The sequence below is a fragment of the Sciurus carolinensis genome, chromosome 11 (assembly GCF_902686445.1).
Source record: "Sciurus carolinensis chromosome 11, mSciCar1.2, whole genome shotgun sequence".
NCBI classification, from domain to species: domain Eukaryota; kingdom Metazoa; phylum Chordata; class Mammalia; order Rodentia; family Sciuridae; genus Sciurus; species Sciurus carolinensis.
Genome location: NC_062223.1, coordinates 15,205,840 through 15,221,831, shown reverse-complemented (window position 1 = coordinate 15,221,831; position 15,992 = coordinate 15,205,840). Strand labels below are relative to the sequence as shown.

Here is a 15,992-nt window from a genome sequence, read left to right as displayed (position 1 = left end):
GTGGTTGCATCATTGTAGTATGCTGATTTGAAGTCCTTTGGGTATAAACGGAGGAGTGGGATAACTGGGTCAAATGGTGGGTCCATTTCAAGCTTTCTGAGGAATCTCCATACTGCTTTCCAGAGTGGCTGCACCAATTTGCAACTCCACCAGCAATGTACAAGTGTGCTTTTTCCTCCACATCCATGCCAACACTTATTATTGCTTGTGTTCTTGATACTAGCCATTCTAATTGGAGTTAGATTAAATCTTAGGGTGGTTTTAATTTGCATTTCTCTAATTACTAGGGATGATGAGCACTTTTTCATAAATTTGTTGATCACCTGTATATCTTCTTCTGTGAAGTGTCTGCCCATTTCCTTAGCCCATTTATTGATTGGGTTCTTTGTTTTTTGGGTGTAAAGTTTTTTAAGTTCTTTATAAACTTTGGGGATGAGTGCTCTGTCTGAAGTGTGTGTGGAAAAGATTTTCTCCCACTCTGTAGGCTTTCCTTTCACTTTGTTGATTGTTTCCTGTGCTGAGAAAAAACTTTTTAGTTTGAATCTGTCCCATTTATTGATTCTTGCTTTTATTTCTTGTACTATAGGGGGTCTTGTTAGGGAAGTCTGGTCCTAAGCCAAAGTGATGGAGATTCAGGCCTACTTTTTTTTCTATTTGGTGAAGGGTCTCAGGTCTAATTCCCAGATCCTTGATCCATTTTGAGTTGAGTTTTATGCAGGGTGAGAGATAGGGGTTTATTTTCATTTTACCGCATATGGATTTCCAGTTTTCCCGGCACCATTTGTTGAAGAGGCTATCTTTTCTCCATTGTAGGCTTTTGGTACCCTTGTCTAGTATGAGGTTACTGTTATGTGGGTATGTCTCCGTGTCTTCTATCCTGTACCATTGATCTACCTGTCTGTTTTGGTGCCAGTACCATGCCGTTTTTGTTACTATTGCCCTGTAGTAGAATTTAAGGTCTGGTATAGTGATACCTCCTGCATTCGCTTGTTGATGGATGGAATGTTTTATATATGTCTGTTAAGTCTAGGTTATTGATTGTGTTATTGAGTTCTATGGTTTCTTTGCTTAGTTTTTGTTTGGAAGATCTATCCAGTGGTGACAGCAGTGTGTTAAGGTCACCCAGAATTATTGTGTTGTGGTCTATTTCATTCCTGGATTTGAGAAGGATTTGTTTGATGTACATGGATGCACTGTTGTTTGGGGCACAAATATTTATGATTGTTATGTCTTCCTGGTTTATGTTTTTTTTAAGCAGTATGAAATGTCCTTCTTTATCCCTTTTGACTAAGTTTGGCTTGAAGTCCACTTTATCTGAAATAAGGATGGAAACTCCCGTTCTTTTACTGAGTCCATGTGCGTGGTAGTTTTTTTCCCATCCTTTCACCTTTAGTCTGTGGATGTCTTTTTCTATGAGATGAGTCTCTTGCAGGCAGCATATTGTTGGGTCTTTCTTTTTAATCCATTCTGCCAGTCTATGTCTTTTGATTGATGAGTTTAAGCCATTAACATTCAGGGTTATTATTGAGATATGATTTGTATTCCCAGACATTTGGGCTTATTTTTGGTTTTCAACTTGGCTTGGTTTCTCCTTTGGAGAAATCTCCTTGGATTTTTCTTTAAGGTAGTTCCTCCCTTTGCTGACCTACATTGTTGTTTTTCATTTCCTCCTCATGGAATATTTTTGTTGAGAACATTCTGTAGCGCAGGCTTTCTATTTGTAAATTCTTTTAGCTTTTGTTTATCATAGAAGGATTTTATTTCATCTTCAAATCTGAAGGTTAGTTTTGCTGGGTATAGGATTCTTGGTTGGCAACCATGTTCTTTCAGAGCTTGAAATGTGTTATTCTAGGCCCTTCTAACTTTTAGAGTCTGGGTTGAGTAATCTGCTGGTATCCGTATTGATTTCCCCCATATGTAATCTGATGCTTTTCTCTCATGGTCTTCAAAATATTTTGTATGTTAGGCATTTTCATTATAATGTGCCTTGGTGTGGATCTGTTGTGATTTTGTGCATTTGGTGTTCTGTAAGTCTCTTATATTTGATTTTTCATTTCATTCTTCAGGCTTGGAAAATTTTCTGATATTATTTCATTGAATAGTTTGCTCATTCCTTTGGTTTGTATCTCTGTGCCTTCCTCAATCCCAATAATCCTGAAATTTGGTCTTTTCATGATGTCCCATAGTTCTTGGAGATTCTGTTCCTGATTTCTTACCATCTTCTCTGTTTGGGCAACTTCATTTTCAAGATTAAATATTTTGTCTTCATTGTCTGAGTTTCTGTCTTCCAAGTGGTCTAATCTGTTGGTGATACTTTTCATTGAGTTTTTAATTTGGTTTATGTTTCCTTCATTTCAAGGATTTCTGTTTTTTTTTTTAGAATCTCTATCTCTTGTTGAAATGATCTTTTGCTTCCTGCAGTTGCTCTTTCAACTACTTATTGGTATGATCATTCATTGCCTGCATTTGCTCTCTTATCTCATCCTTTGCTTCATGAATCATCTTACTCATGTATAATCTGAAGTCCTTTTTTTAAAATTTATTTTTATTGTAAACAAATGGGATATATCTTGTATATGGAGTAGAGGCATACCATTTGTGTAATCATACATTTACCTAGGGTAATAGTTTTTGACTCATTCTGTTATTTTTTCCCCCTCCCCCCCACTCCTCCCACCTCTCTTTTCCCTCTATACAGTCCCTCCTTCCTCCTGAAGTCCTTTTCTGACATTTCTTCTACCACCATGTTACTGGATTCTATTAATATAGAGTCTAGATTTGTTTGGATCATTTTCTTCCTTTGTTTTTTCATGTTGTTCATGTATCTTCCCCTCTAGCAGTGCAGATCTGGGGTATTGCAGTTGCCCCCCTATAGGCTTATAGTGACCCTATCGGTTTCCAAAACCTTTTCTTTAAGGAAGAGATCAATATTAGCAGTGCCCATTTCAGACAGAATGCCACCCTAGACCAAATAGCCCCTATGAGGACATTAACAATATTGTCATAATAAACAGAATGAGTTCAATTATTATCTTCAGTATAACAAATAGATTTGCAATAAGGTCTGCAGTTTCTAATGGAGGACAAAGAGGATGCGGAGGGATGTAGGATGTAGCTGTTAATGGGATAAGAAAAGAATATATAGAAGTTCTAGATAATAGAAAGAGTGAGAGTGTAATCAAAAGAAGTTGGTTGTTAGCATGCAAAAAGGGAGAAAGAGACTCTGAGGGAACAGGTAAACAAAAGGTAAAGAGAGCAAGAAAAGTAAAGAAATAAAAACTTAAAATTTTTCAATAAGGATAAAAGAAAATCTACACTATAACAGTCACATAGTATTCAAAACTCCCAGTCTTCAGTAGCCTGATGCATGAGAGGTACCTGACAATGAGTTTCAAATCTCCAGCAGGCATCTCAGGATGGGACTTGCCCCACCTAAAGATGGGAAATACAGCCTTCAGGATTATCCAAGATGGCAGTTCTGGTTTCCAAATGGGTTGGCAAATGGGGAACTGCAGCTCAGGGTGTGGGCATGGTTGACTGGAGGTCCTGGAGGTGGGGTGCGCTTGGTCAGGCAGGGGTCCTGGAGGTGGGATGTGGTTGGTCTGGTTGCAGGATCCTGGGGGCGGGGAGCAGTCAGTTGATGTGAGGGCCCCAGAGGCAGGGAGTGATGGGTCAGGCTGAGGGATCCTGGAGACAGGGCTCAGTCAGTCCAGCCAGGGGTCCTACAGGGCCTGGTTGTTGTCTCTAAATGGCGGCAGCCATGTGTAACCAACACATGTAACCAGGTACTGTGACTGTGAGCTTCCAGGCAACAGCAGGCATCTGGCACTCCACTGGCAGCCTGTGGTCAGTTTGCTGACCACTGTCGGATGATCAGAGGTGAATGTTGGGTGGTGGGTGAAGGATAGGTGAGGCAGGTGATGGACAGGCAAGAGGCAGGCAAATGGCGGATGATAGGTGCCTGACAGTGAGCAATCTGCACTCAAAAATGTGTCGAACTGGGGAGATAACTCAGTTGGTATAGAGTGCTTGCCTTGCAAGCACAAAGCCCTGGGTTCGATCCCCAGCACCACACACACACACACAAAAAAGGTGTCGATATGCTGGCAGACTTCAGGAGATCCCAGTAGACAAATGGGGTAATCAGCAGGGGATCAATAAGCAGCAAAAACTGCCTCACCAAGAAACAGATATCCTTTGCTTGAGACCCGAGTTACAGAGCAACAGGGAAGGAAGCCTCCCTCTAGTCCGCCATCTTGGATCTCCTTCTAGGCTACATTTATTTCTATTTCTTTCCTCTCTCTCTCTCTCTCTCTCTCTCTCTCTCTCTCTCTCTCTCTCTCTCTCTGTCTCTCTCCCCGCCCCCCTTCACTGTGATTGATTGAATCCAGGGGTGCTTTATCACTGAACTACATCCCCAGCCCTCTTTATTTATTTATTTATTTTTGAGACAGGGCCTCACTAAATTGCTTAGGGTCTGCTAAGTTGCTAAGACTGGCTTTGAACTTGCCTCAGCCTCTTGAGTTGCTGGGATTACAGGTGTGACCCATCATGGTCCATCCTTCTCTTTCTTTTTAAGAAAAAGGAATTTCTGAGCTTCTTATGAAATATGAATGACATATATTGCCTGTAGTTCCTTCTCTCTTTTTTAAAAATTTTGGTACCAGGGATTGAGCCCTAACGGGGGCGGAGGGAGGGGCATTAAGGACTGAGCCACATCCCCAGCACTTTTTGTATTTTATTTTGACACAGGTCACCCTGGCCACCTTACTGTTGTCTCCACTGCTATCACGATCACTTCCTTTTTTTTATTTAATTTTTTTTAAAAATCATTTTTATTTTTACATTCTGCATTTTGATTCATTGTACACAAATGGGGTACCATTTCTATGGTTGTGCACAATATAGATTCACACCATTACAATCACTTCTTTTAAATAATGAGACAATCCTATGGCAATAGGTGACTTCCAAATGGCCTCAGAATGAACCCACTTTGGGAGGGAGTGTCTTCCCACGTCAGATACCTAAGCTGGTTGGGTTTTTCTCTACTACTTATGAGAGGGAAAGGGTAACTGATGCCCCTTTTGTTTAAACCCAAGTTGTTCTGTTTTGCATGTTGATTAAGAAGCGGCTAAGAAGCCATAAGTGTTAGTGACACCACAGAAGCCTCTCTAGCGTGAGGAGATCTGGCCAGCAGCACCTTGACAAAAGTAAATAAAAAGTGGAAGTTAAGTTAGTAAATCAGTGTCAACACCGGGAGATATCTTAAGTATTAGCAAGCACAATCCTCTCATTTCCTGGTTACTGAGACTGTGGCTTTGTTATAGGCTGAATTACGTCCCTCGGCACATATGCTGAGGTCCTAACCCTCACTATCTCAGAATGTTTTGAGATAGGGCCTTTAAATTGGGAATAAAGATTAAGTGAGATCATTAGGGTGAGCCCTCCTCCAACCTGACAGATCTTATAAAAAGAGGAGAGTAGGGCACGAACGTACAGCAGAAAGGCTGTGTGAGGACAGAGGAGAGCACAGCTATAGACAAGTGAAGGACAGAGACATCAGGAGAAACCCACCTGCTGGCACCCTGATCTTGGACTTCTAGCCTCCAGGACTGTGGAAAATACATTTTTTTGTTTGTTTGTTTAAGTCTTTAGTCTGGGGTACCCTGTTGTGACAGACTGCTATGATTTGGATGTGGTTTGAGTGTGTTCCCAGAGGTTCATGTGTTGGAAGGCTGGTCCCCAGGGTGTTCATGTGGAATAACCCTGTGTGGCACGGACCCTAGCTCAGAGTAATTAGGTCATGCGGGCATCACCTTTGGAAGAGGTTAGTGTACTTCCTGTGGGATCACCAAGACTGGGCTGTTATAAAACAGCAAGACTGGGCTGGGGAGATAGCTCAGTTGGTAGAGTGCTTGCCTTGTAAGCACAAGGCCCTGGGTTTGATCCCCAGCACAGGGGAAAAAAAAACAAAAAACAGTAAGACTGGTCCCTTCTTGGTCTCTGGCTTCTTTCCTTCCCATGTAATCTCCCCCTCTTCCATACACCCCCTCAGTGATACCACCTGCCATGTTGTCATGTAGCTAGGAGGGACCTCATAGGAAGCCAGATGGATGGGGTTACCTTATCTTGACTTTTAGCCTCCAAAACTGTGAGTTAAACGAACTTCTTTTCTTTATAAAGTACCTAGGCTGGGGCATTCTTTATAGCAAAAGAAAACAGACTAATATACAGACTTAAGAATATACAGACTTAAAGAATAAAAGTGACTTTCCCAGTATTACAGTTCCTAGAAACCATTTCTCCTGGATCTCAGTCCTGTGTTGTCTCATCTAGAGAAGTAATGGTAGATGAATTAGGTGCTGTAATGCCAAGAAACTCCTAGGCGACTCTTGCAATAACCGATAACTCCTTTCCTTTTGTCATGTCTTATCCATTTGTGCTGCTATAACAAAATACCTGAGACTGGGTAATTTATAAAAACAGAAATTTATTTTCTTATAGTACTGGAGGCTGGGAAGTCCATGATCAAGACACCAGCAGGTTTGGTGTCTGGTGAGAGCCTGATCTTCATTTCCAAGACAATATCTCACATGGTAGAAGGGATGGGAAGGCAAGGATTTAGGGTAGTTCCCTCCAGTCTTTTTCTGTGGCACTAATTCATTCCTGAGAATCCTCATGACTTAATCATTTCCCCAAAGAATCCTTACTCTTCATACCACCACAATAGGAATTAAGTTTCAACATGGATCTTGGTGTGTGTTGTGGGGACGCACATTCAAACCATAGCAGTCGCATCTCAGAGATTCAGCAAGTATCTGCTTTCCTCTGTCGCCCTAGAGCCTTCTCTTCACCAAATTTATTCTCTTTAGTATCTTTTGACTCATCTTCTTACCATTATTCCTTCCCCAACCTGGTGAGTAGAATTTCAGTTTCCTCCCTTCTCCCTCTGAATATTGCAGTACCAGGAAAGAGAGGGTGTCTGTTTGGGACGTTTTTCCTGGTGGTGACAGCAGAGTGTGCCTGTCGACTTAGTTTTCTATAATCAGTGGAATAGAGTGGATCATATATATTTATATATAACAATAGCTCCAAAGCAAGCATAAATTACAAATTCTCAAAAGTTTCTATGAGTTACTGAAGTTTTAAAAATCCTGCTAAATTTGGCTTAAAGGTAGCAGCCTATGTGACCTTCCTTTAATATATGATAATGATATTAATATGCTATATGGTATATAATACCCAATCCTCTCAAATAGCTTATTGTTCCTATTTGTGTTCTTCATTATCTGTAATTCATAAGGAATATAGAATTTATAGATTCTAGACTCAAAACATTAAAAATCAGTACTAACAAATTTTCAAAAACATTTTTAATGAAAATATATCTTGATCAGTAACATATCAAAAGTCAGAAAAAAATCACCTCCAAATAAAATTTCATTCAATTCCACAAATATTTTTGTGGAGTACTGTCACTGTGAAAGGAGCAATAGAGAACATGTAAAATATAATCCCTTTATATAAGGAGCATGTAATTTTTATGAGAGACTAGACTCACACCCTAAGATGCAATTTACCTCTTAATAGTGAATCAGAGGAGTCCAATAAATGATACCCATTCAACCAGGGCATTCCCAGCTAATGAAATGCTTCTTTTCACATTAAGATGAAGCTATAGATAAAATACACATATAATTTCTAGTGGATCTCAATGCAAAAAGACGTCCATCTCCATTCCAATCCCCAGTAAAATGCTGGATGATTTGAACAGGTAACTGACTGACCACAGATAATTTGTAAGCACTTTGAAAAGATCGGTGATCACCAAGAGGCCATATGGAAGAACCCAAGACAAATCACATCAAATGCACCTCATTTTAAAAATAAGACTCTAAATAGTTAGATTTGTACATGTGCTAGAGTCGACTTTGTATGAAAAATTTTATTTGTTTCCCATGATACCCTTTTGGGAAAGATGGCTAAATATAAATTAGATGGTGAATGAGGTTTTTTCTTTTTCTGCAAAGTAAACCATTCCAAAATTAATGGCTTAAACTATCAGTCATTTATTTGGCCCTGATTCTATGGATCAGTGATTTGGGCTGTGCAATGCTGGGCTTACTGGAGTTACTAGTGTGGCTAATATTAGTTGGCAGATTAGGGCTGTTGGTCTGGGGAGTGTCAGCTTGGACTGCATATCTTTGCTCTACGGAAGGTCATCCTAGCTCAAGCTGTGGGAGTCTCAGAAGAGCAAGACAGCCCAGAAGTATTATGTATATGTAAAAGTCTATGCTTGTGATATGTCTATGATGTGGCCAATGTTCTGATGGCCAAGGAAAGTCACATAGTCATGCCTAGAGTCATGGAAGAGGAGACTACCTGCAGATATTGAAGCAGGGAGGTAGGATTCAATGGGGGCCTTAGTTATAACAATTTACCATAGGTGGTATTGAGTGGATGTCTACCTAACTGAACGATTCCCAAAGAGGAGGGCAACCAGATACTCTACCTTCATCCTGTCCCACTCTACATTGTTTTTCTCCATGATTTGGACCAAGGAAATAAAACACCATTGCTATGTTGATAGAACTAGGATGAATAAAATCGATCATACAGATGACTTTGGCAATTTGCATGACTTCACCCAAACCCATAAGGTCTAATTTATCAGTGTTAAATAGCAAGTCCTAAATTTATGCTACTAGAAAACAAATTATGGTAAGACAGAACTGAAAGTTATTAAAAACACTAAGTGGAATTTCCATCGAGACCAAATTTATGAGTCTGAAGTGATCAAAATGAATTAACAAAAATTAAGTTTAAGGTCATGAACAGTAACAAGTTCTGGTTGCCCAGAACAAAATATTCTCAGTGTGTTGTGGCTATTTTCAGGTGAAAACTTGTAAAAGGATATGAAACTAGAGAATCTCGAAGGTGATTAGAATAGTAAGAGAGCTCAAATAGAAGAGTTGGAATACTTGCTCTTGAGAAAAGAGGAGGAGACTTGGTCTGTCAGCATTAATTTGAAGAGATTTTGTGTAGAGAACTCCAGAGAGTAAATAGGACAGTGGAAAAAAGTCATCTGTAGATAGGTTTTAGCTTTTAACAACTCGTGTTGTCCAGCAAGGAATGGACACCTTATGAGTTAATAATCTCTCCTTTCAAGTCCAAGAGGATTCTGGGTGACCATCCAAGAGGCAGTGGAGAGATTCTTGACAAATATGAGATTCAATGATGCCAACTATATCTTCACTTCTTAAGTGACATTTTCCTTTATTACCATCTTTATTACTGCAGCATTCTTTAAACGTTATGAATATGGTCATGACTTTTAATTTTGGTTAATGAAACAAAATGTGCAAAAGAAAATTCCCCTTCCTGTTGCTAACTATAAGTCCTCTGCTGAAATGACAATAATTATCACATATTATTTGTACAGATGAGTGGGATTCACTGTGATGTTTCTATATGTGTGTACATTGAGTATTAATCGTGTCCAATTACAGGACTCTTCTACTGTCAAACCCCTATCCCTCTCCCCCAGCAGACTTTCCAGTGCTTGAGTCCCTCTTATTAATTTCCTTCTGTCTCCCCTCACCCTTCCACATCTCTAGTGTCCACTATTCCATTCCACACTTCCACCAGGTTGATTTATTGGTTTCCTTCAATGAGTGATGGTATGTGGCATTTCTCTTTCAGCATCTGGCTTGTTTCACTGAACATAATGTTTTCCAGTTGCATGCACATTACTGTAGATGACAGGATTTCTTTCGCTTTTATGACTGAGTAGTATTCCATTGCATAAATTATTCCTTTCATCTGCTGAAGGGCGTCTGGGTCAATTCCATATTTCAATTATTGTGAATAGTGCTGCAATAAAGATAGAGGTGCAAGATTTCACTTCCTTTGGGTATATATCCAGTAGTGAAATTTCCGTCATATGATTGTTCTATTTTCATTGTGTTGAGAAATCTCCGTACTTTTCTAGAATGCTGTACTAGTTTACTTTCCTACTAGTGGTGTGTAAGAGTTCACTTTTCTTTGCATACTTGCCAGCATTTATTTCTTCTTTCTCTCTCACCTTCTCCCTCCCCCACCCCTTTCATACCAGGGAATAAACCCAGGTTACACTGGGCTACATCTCCAGACTTGTGATTTTTTTGTTTTGAGATAGGGTCTTGCTAACCCGGGGCTGACCTTGAACTTGTGATCCTCTGGAATGAGATGATATCTCATTGTAGTTTCTACTTGAATTTCTCTGATGATTAGTCCAATGGAATATTTTTTCATGTGGTTGTTGGCCATGTTTAGGTCTTCTTATCAGAGGTGTCTGTTTAGCGACAATCTCTTCAATAAATGGTGCTGGTAATGTTGGATAGGCATATGCAGAGAAATGAAACTAGACCCCCTTTCTCTCACCATACACAAAGATCAACTCAGAATGGATCAAAGACCTGAACCTTAAACCAGAAACTATGAGATTACTACGAGAAAACAGGTGGAACACTTCAAGACACTGATGTTGGAAATGGTTTTTTAGACAGGACTCCAAAGGTACAGGTGACAAAAGCAAAAACAGACAAATGGGGTTACATGACACCAAGAAGCTTTTGCACAAAGAAGCTTTTTGCACAGAAACAATCAACTGGACTCAGACCACCTTCAGAATGGGAGAAAATATTTGTAAATGGTACTTATTTTTTTTCTTTCAGCCATTTATTTTTATTTCAGTTTGTGTTCAATGCAAATCAATTCCATAACATGAGAAGTTACTGTGAATCAAAGCATAAATACACAAACGCAGTACACAATTCAAATTGATGTACATCATTCAGGTATGATGCAAAGGGGTGTGTTCATTCACGTACGCAGTAGCTTTAGATCTGTTTGATCTGGCTGTTCCCGTGTAGGTTTCTAAAGATGAGAAAAAATTGATTTGGACTGACTATCAAGACTACCATGGCTGTATTAGATACTGGAACATGTAAGCATCAGTGTGTGATCGTGCGAACAAGAGATTTCAGGGAGTGTCTATTTTTTAAAAGGTTTCTGTGTATCAAGGCAGTTGTAAAAGATTTAGAGGATCAAAATGGCTTTTAGGCTTAGGATCAGGGTCTAGCTACCTGAAAATATTGACTGATCACAGAAAGTGTTCAAAATGTGGCCATTCTGATCCATTGTTTTAAAAAAAAGTATTTATGGAAAAAGTATAAAAAAGTTTTCATGAATTTAATATGCAAACTAGCTTCCAGTCTTCACTTCCAAATGCTTGATTTATAGTTTTGGCTTCTTCACATAGTTACCTTTCTAATTTCAAGATTTACCATTTTACCTGACCAATTTTAAATTGTGAAAAGTATTCAACAAATGCAGAAATAGGGGCTGGGAAGATAGCTCAGTCGGTAGAGTGCTTGCCTTGCAAGCACAAGGCCCTGGGTTCGATCCCCAGCACCCCAAAAAAAACAACAAAAAAAATAACAACAAAAACAAATGCAGAAATAAAAAGCAGCATTTTGAAATTGTTGAGGTCAATGCAGTTTTATTCTTTGGAATCAGTTTAGCTAAAGGAATCTGGCATTCTTATTGAATGAAAACAGGAGATGGGAGATGCCTCCCATTTGACTTTGGGAGGATAAGCAAGGTTTACTTAAGATGCCCAGATTTGGGGTGGATTCCATTCATTGCCCTAGCACATGTCAATTCGCACATAAAAGTTTAAACATAATGTCAAATCCAAAAACCACAGGGGAAACAGTTCAGTTCCCAAGGGAACAGAAATAGCTTAACAATGTGAAACTTTATCTAGAATATATCAGCATTAAATTAGTACTGCTGAAACAATACATTGATGATTTATAGTAACATCTAGAAGTTCCTTCTAATGTACATATAAATAGAATCATGGAAGCTTTTTATATTACCTGTTTTATGGCCTTATAGATTTCATGAACCAAATGAAAACTGAAATCTCCATTCCACATTCCATGTTTTTTTATCTCTAGATAAAGTCTCTTCTTGTTTTCAAGGTAGAGTTTTTAAGTGTCCATATTTATTATGTCTCATCCAAGGAAATCATGTCTCAATTTTGGAGGTTATCTCTTTTTATCTTATACAGCAGATTTAATATTGGCATTCATCACCTATGAAACCTATGAAACCCTTCCATCTCCCTCAAACCAATCAATTAGGAATTCTCAATGTTTTCTGTGCCATGGGTAGATTTGATGGAGACCTGCTTCTTTCTTGACACATTGGACTTCCAGTAGCCATTTGGATTGGGTTTAGAAGATGGGGATGTAGAGACGTTTCTTGGCCTGAGTCTCTAACAGTAGAAATGTAGAAGAGACACTGAGACTACAAGGAGACTGGCTGTTGTTTGCTGGGCGCTGCCACCTGCCTTGGGTGTGGCATGAGTTGAACTGGGGGCAGCAGAGGTGCTCTGTGAGGAGTTACTTGAAAGTGTCGCAGCTGTTTGGTTTGAATAAATCTGTGTGGGTAGGAGCAGTGCCAGAAGCAGCAGCCCCAGCCCCAGCCCCAGCCTGGCCACCATTGCTCTGCCCATGTCCGCTCTGACGGTGCGCTGGTTGGACTGTGTGCTGGATGCTAGATGCATGGAGATAGGATGGCTCTGGAAGGGCGCAGGTAAGGTCTGCAATTGGTACTTCTGACAATGGTTTGACGTCCAGAATATATAAGGAACTCAAAAAGATGAACACACACACACCACACACAAATCAAACAACCTAATTTTAAAATGGGCTAAAAACTCTTCTTTGCCACTTATGATCTTGGAAGGAACCCTTCGAATCTTCTAGCTCAGCCTTCAGATATAAGGGAGCTACAGCCCAGAGCAATAGAGAGACTTGCCCGAGGGTCCATGCACCCCCGCAGGCAGACAAGCCAGAACAAGGAGAATGGCGAGTCGTGGGGAAAGTTCAGCCTTGAGATTGCTAACTGCTTGGTTTGTACCCTGGATATAGCTCTGTTAGTCACTTTTAGTTCTCTTTTCTCAAAAACGATGATGAGGCTTATTGTTTTAGTCAGCTTTGCATCTCTGTGACCAAAATAACTGACAAGAACAACTTAGAGGAGGGAAAGTTTATTTGGGGCTCATGGTTTCAGAGGTCTCAGTCCACAGACAGTGAACTCCATTCCTCTGGGCCCAGGGTGAGGCAAAATTCTTGGGGCGATGGCCATGGGAGGAAAGGGGCTCACTGCTGTCAGCCAGGAAGCAGAGAAAGAGGGGAAGGGGATGCAAGGAAGATGCACCCTTCTAGGTTACACCCCCTGCATCTCCTCCAGTCACATCCCATCTACTTCAAACTAGGATGGGCCAATTAGGTTCCAGCTCTTGTAATCTAATCATTTCACCTCTGAATAATCCTTACATTAGCAGGAGCTCTGGGGGGACATCTCATATCCAAACCATAATACTTACCTTAAGTTGGGTTGTGATTAGTTTATTTGAAGTGCCTAATATGCACTAGCTGTCAAATAAATGTGGATTCTCCTCTCTTGGTCCGTGCCTGGGACATCATGTTGGCCTACATGATATAGCTTTGTTTTCCATAAGACAGGAGTATGAGTTTTCTCTGAAAGTCCCAGAATAACAGGTCATATGTCTTCAGAGGACATTGCTGGCTTATGCACATCATCCCAGCATAATTATTGAGAGCATCCCATTTCAGTCTCAAAAGTCTCTGGGCTTAAGGAAATCATAGGGTTTGCTTAAGAATGCAAGTTCTGCCTAGAACTTTCTCAGAGTCTTCCTGAGGGCATCTTTCAGTTCCTTGTTCCTCATACTATAGATCAATGGGTTTAAAATAGGGGTGATAAAAGTGTAGACCACAGACACCACCCGGCCCATCTCAGGAGAGTAACTGGAATGTGGGGACAAATATATAAAGCTGGTGCAGCCATACTGCAGGAGGACCACCAGGATGTGAGAGGAGCAGGTGGAGAAGGCTCGGCGGCGCCCTTCCGTGGACTGGATCCGTAAAATAGCTGCCACGATGAGGACGTAGGAGGTGGAGATCAGCGAGAGCGGGATGCTCAGGACCATGAAGCTGACGACGTACAGGGCAGTCTGGTGAACACGGGTGTCGGCACAAGCCAGGCGCATGACTGCGGGCATGTCGCAGTAGAAGTGGTAGATCTCACTGTTGTGGCAGAATGGGAGACGGAAGATTAAAATGGTCAGTGGCAGAGACAGCAGGAATCCCAGCACCAGGGACCCTGCCAGCAGCTCCACACACAGGGGCCAGCTCATGATGAGGGTGTACCTCAGGGGGTGGCAGATCGCTATAAACCGATCATAAGCCATGACTGCAAGTAGGACACAGTCCGCTCCACCCAAGAAGACGAAGAAAAACATCTGAGCGCCACAACCAGTGATGGAAATGGGCGTTTTGCCCATGGAAAGAAGGCTTGCCAAAGCCAGCGGGGCGATGGAAGATGTGTAGAGGATTTCCAGGACGGCCAAGTTAGCCAGGAAGAAGTACATGGGGGTGTGGAGGGAGCGGTGGATCTGGACAATGACGGCAATTGTGGCATTTCCACCGAGGCTGGTCAGGTACATCACTAAGAAGGCCATGAAGATCACCCTCTGGATCTTGGGGTCAGGTGAGAATGGGCGAAAGAAGAATCCTATCTCTGCAGTTTGATTTATCCCTTCCATGGGTGGTGTGCTGAGCCGACCTAAGGAAAGATGGCCCGAGTGTCCAGGCGTCCCTCATTACGTAGGTTCCTCAGCTCCTCTGTGTCCCAGCACTCGGGTGGCTTGGTGATGGCACGCAAACCTTCGTGTTAGAGAAGGTCATTTAACATGATGATCTGCGCATCTGCCACCTCTTCATCTTTCCTCTGCACTCCCTGCCAAGTCCTACAGATTGAAAAGTCCTTCATTATCATTATCAAAATTTTTCTACATTACCTCATACTTCAGAAATCCTCTAGAATTTCTAAGTCGGGTGAAAGGTGACCACTCTTTCATCTATTTATAAGCTAGTCATTATTATTAAAAGATAGTTTAGAGGGGCTGGGGTTGGAGCTCAGGGGTAGAGTGCTTGCCTTGCATGTGTGAGGTACTGGGTTCGATCCTCAGCACCACATAAAAATAAAAATAAAAAAAGATGGTTTATAAAAATCATCTTGACTTTAGATGCATCTGCATAGCCTGACTGACCCATGTGGTATAAAATTTGGACTCACCTGAAGAGCAGAATAAAATCTTAATTTCAGGATTTTGATTGTGGGATAAACAGAGAAAGAAGATCAGTGTTATAATTGTAATTCACAGGCAGAAACTCCGCCCGGAGCATAGGTATCTGTGATTTCTGGAGATGTTCATATGGCTGTAGCAGAACCAGGGAGGATCTGTTGATACCTATTCAAAGAACACATTCCAATATCAGATACATTCAGACAAAAACCATTTTTCCTTACAAGGCATTCTTGAATAACTTTTCATACACACGTAAAGTGACTCTCCTGGGTACTATTTGGAAGAAACTCCTGTGAACATTTTTTTGGCAGTGGTATCTAGATAAAAGGAGACCCAAAGCTGGAACCCTTTACTGCTAATATGCTAAATCATAGGGAGTTTTTTCCTGAAGGACAACAGTGGCAGCACACAGGGAATTTCACATGGTTCAACATGAGACATTCAGAGTGAACTGAATGTATCATGTGAAACATTCAGACATTCAGTAACAAGTTACCACACTCCTACAGCAACAATGATGGTGATTTTTATTGCACACTTACTAAGATTGGTACAATGGGCCCATCATTTATAGACACGATCTCACTTAGAGTGGCCCTTCAGTCCTACAAAACAGGTACCTCCATTATTCACATTTTTTTCAGATTAAGCAATTGAGGTTTTAATATTTAATGACAGAGGAATTAACTCCTGTTAATTCCTATGTCCATCTGGAATCAAGTCTGTTTTTTCTTTTTATAAAATTATTTTTAAAATCAGTACA

General features: G+C 40.8%; 1 protein-coding gene across 1 annotated transcript; it reads right to left on the bottom strand.

The window, feature by feature from the left end:
- Nucleotides 1-13,753: 13,753 nt before the first annotated feature.
- LOC124958797 (olfactory receptor 10V1) lies at nucleotides 13,754-14,683 on the bottom strand. The gene has a single exon (XM_047517271.1). It carries the CDS (start codon nucleotides 14,681-14,683, stop codon nucleotides 13,754-13,756), a length of 930 nt encoding a protein of 309 aa, XP_047373227.1.
- Between the last annotated feature and the right edge of the window lie 1,309 nt (nucleotides 14,684-15,992).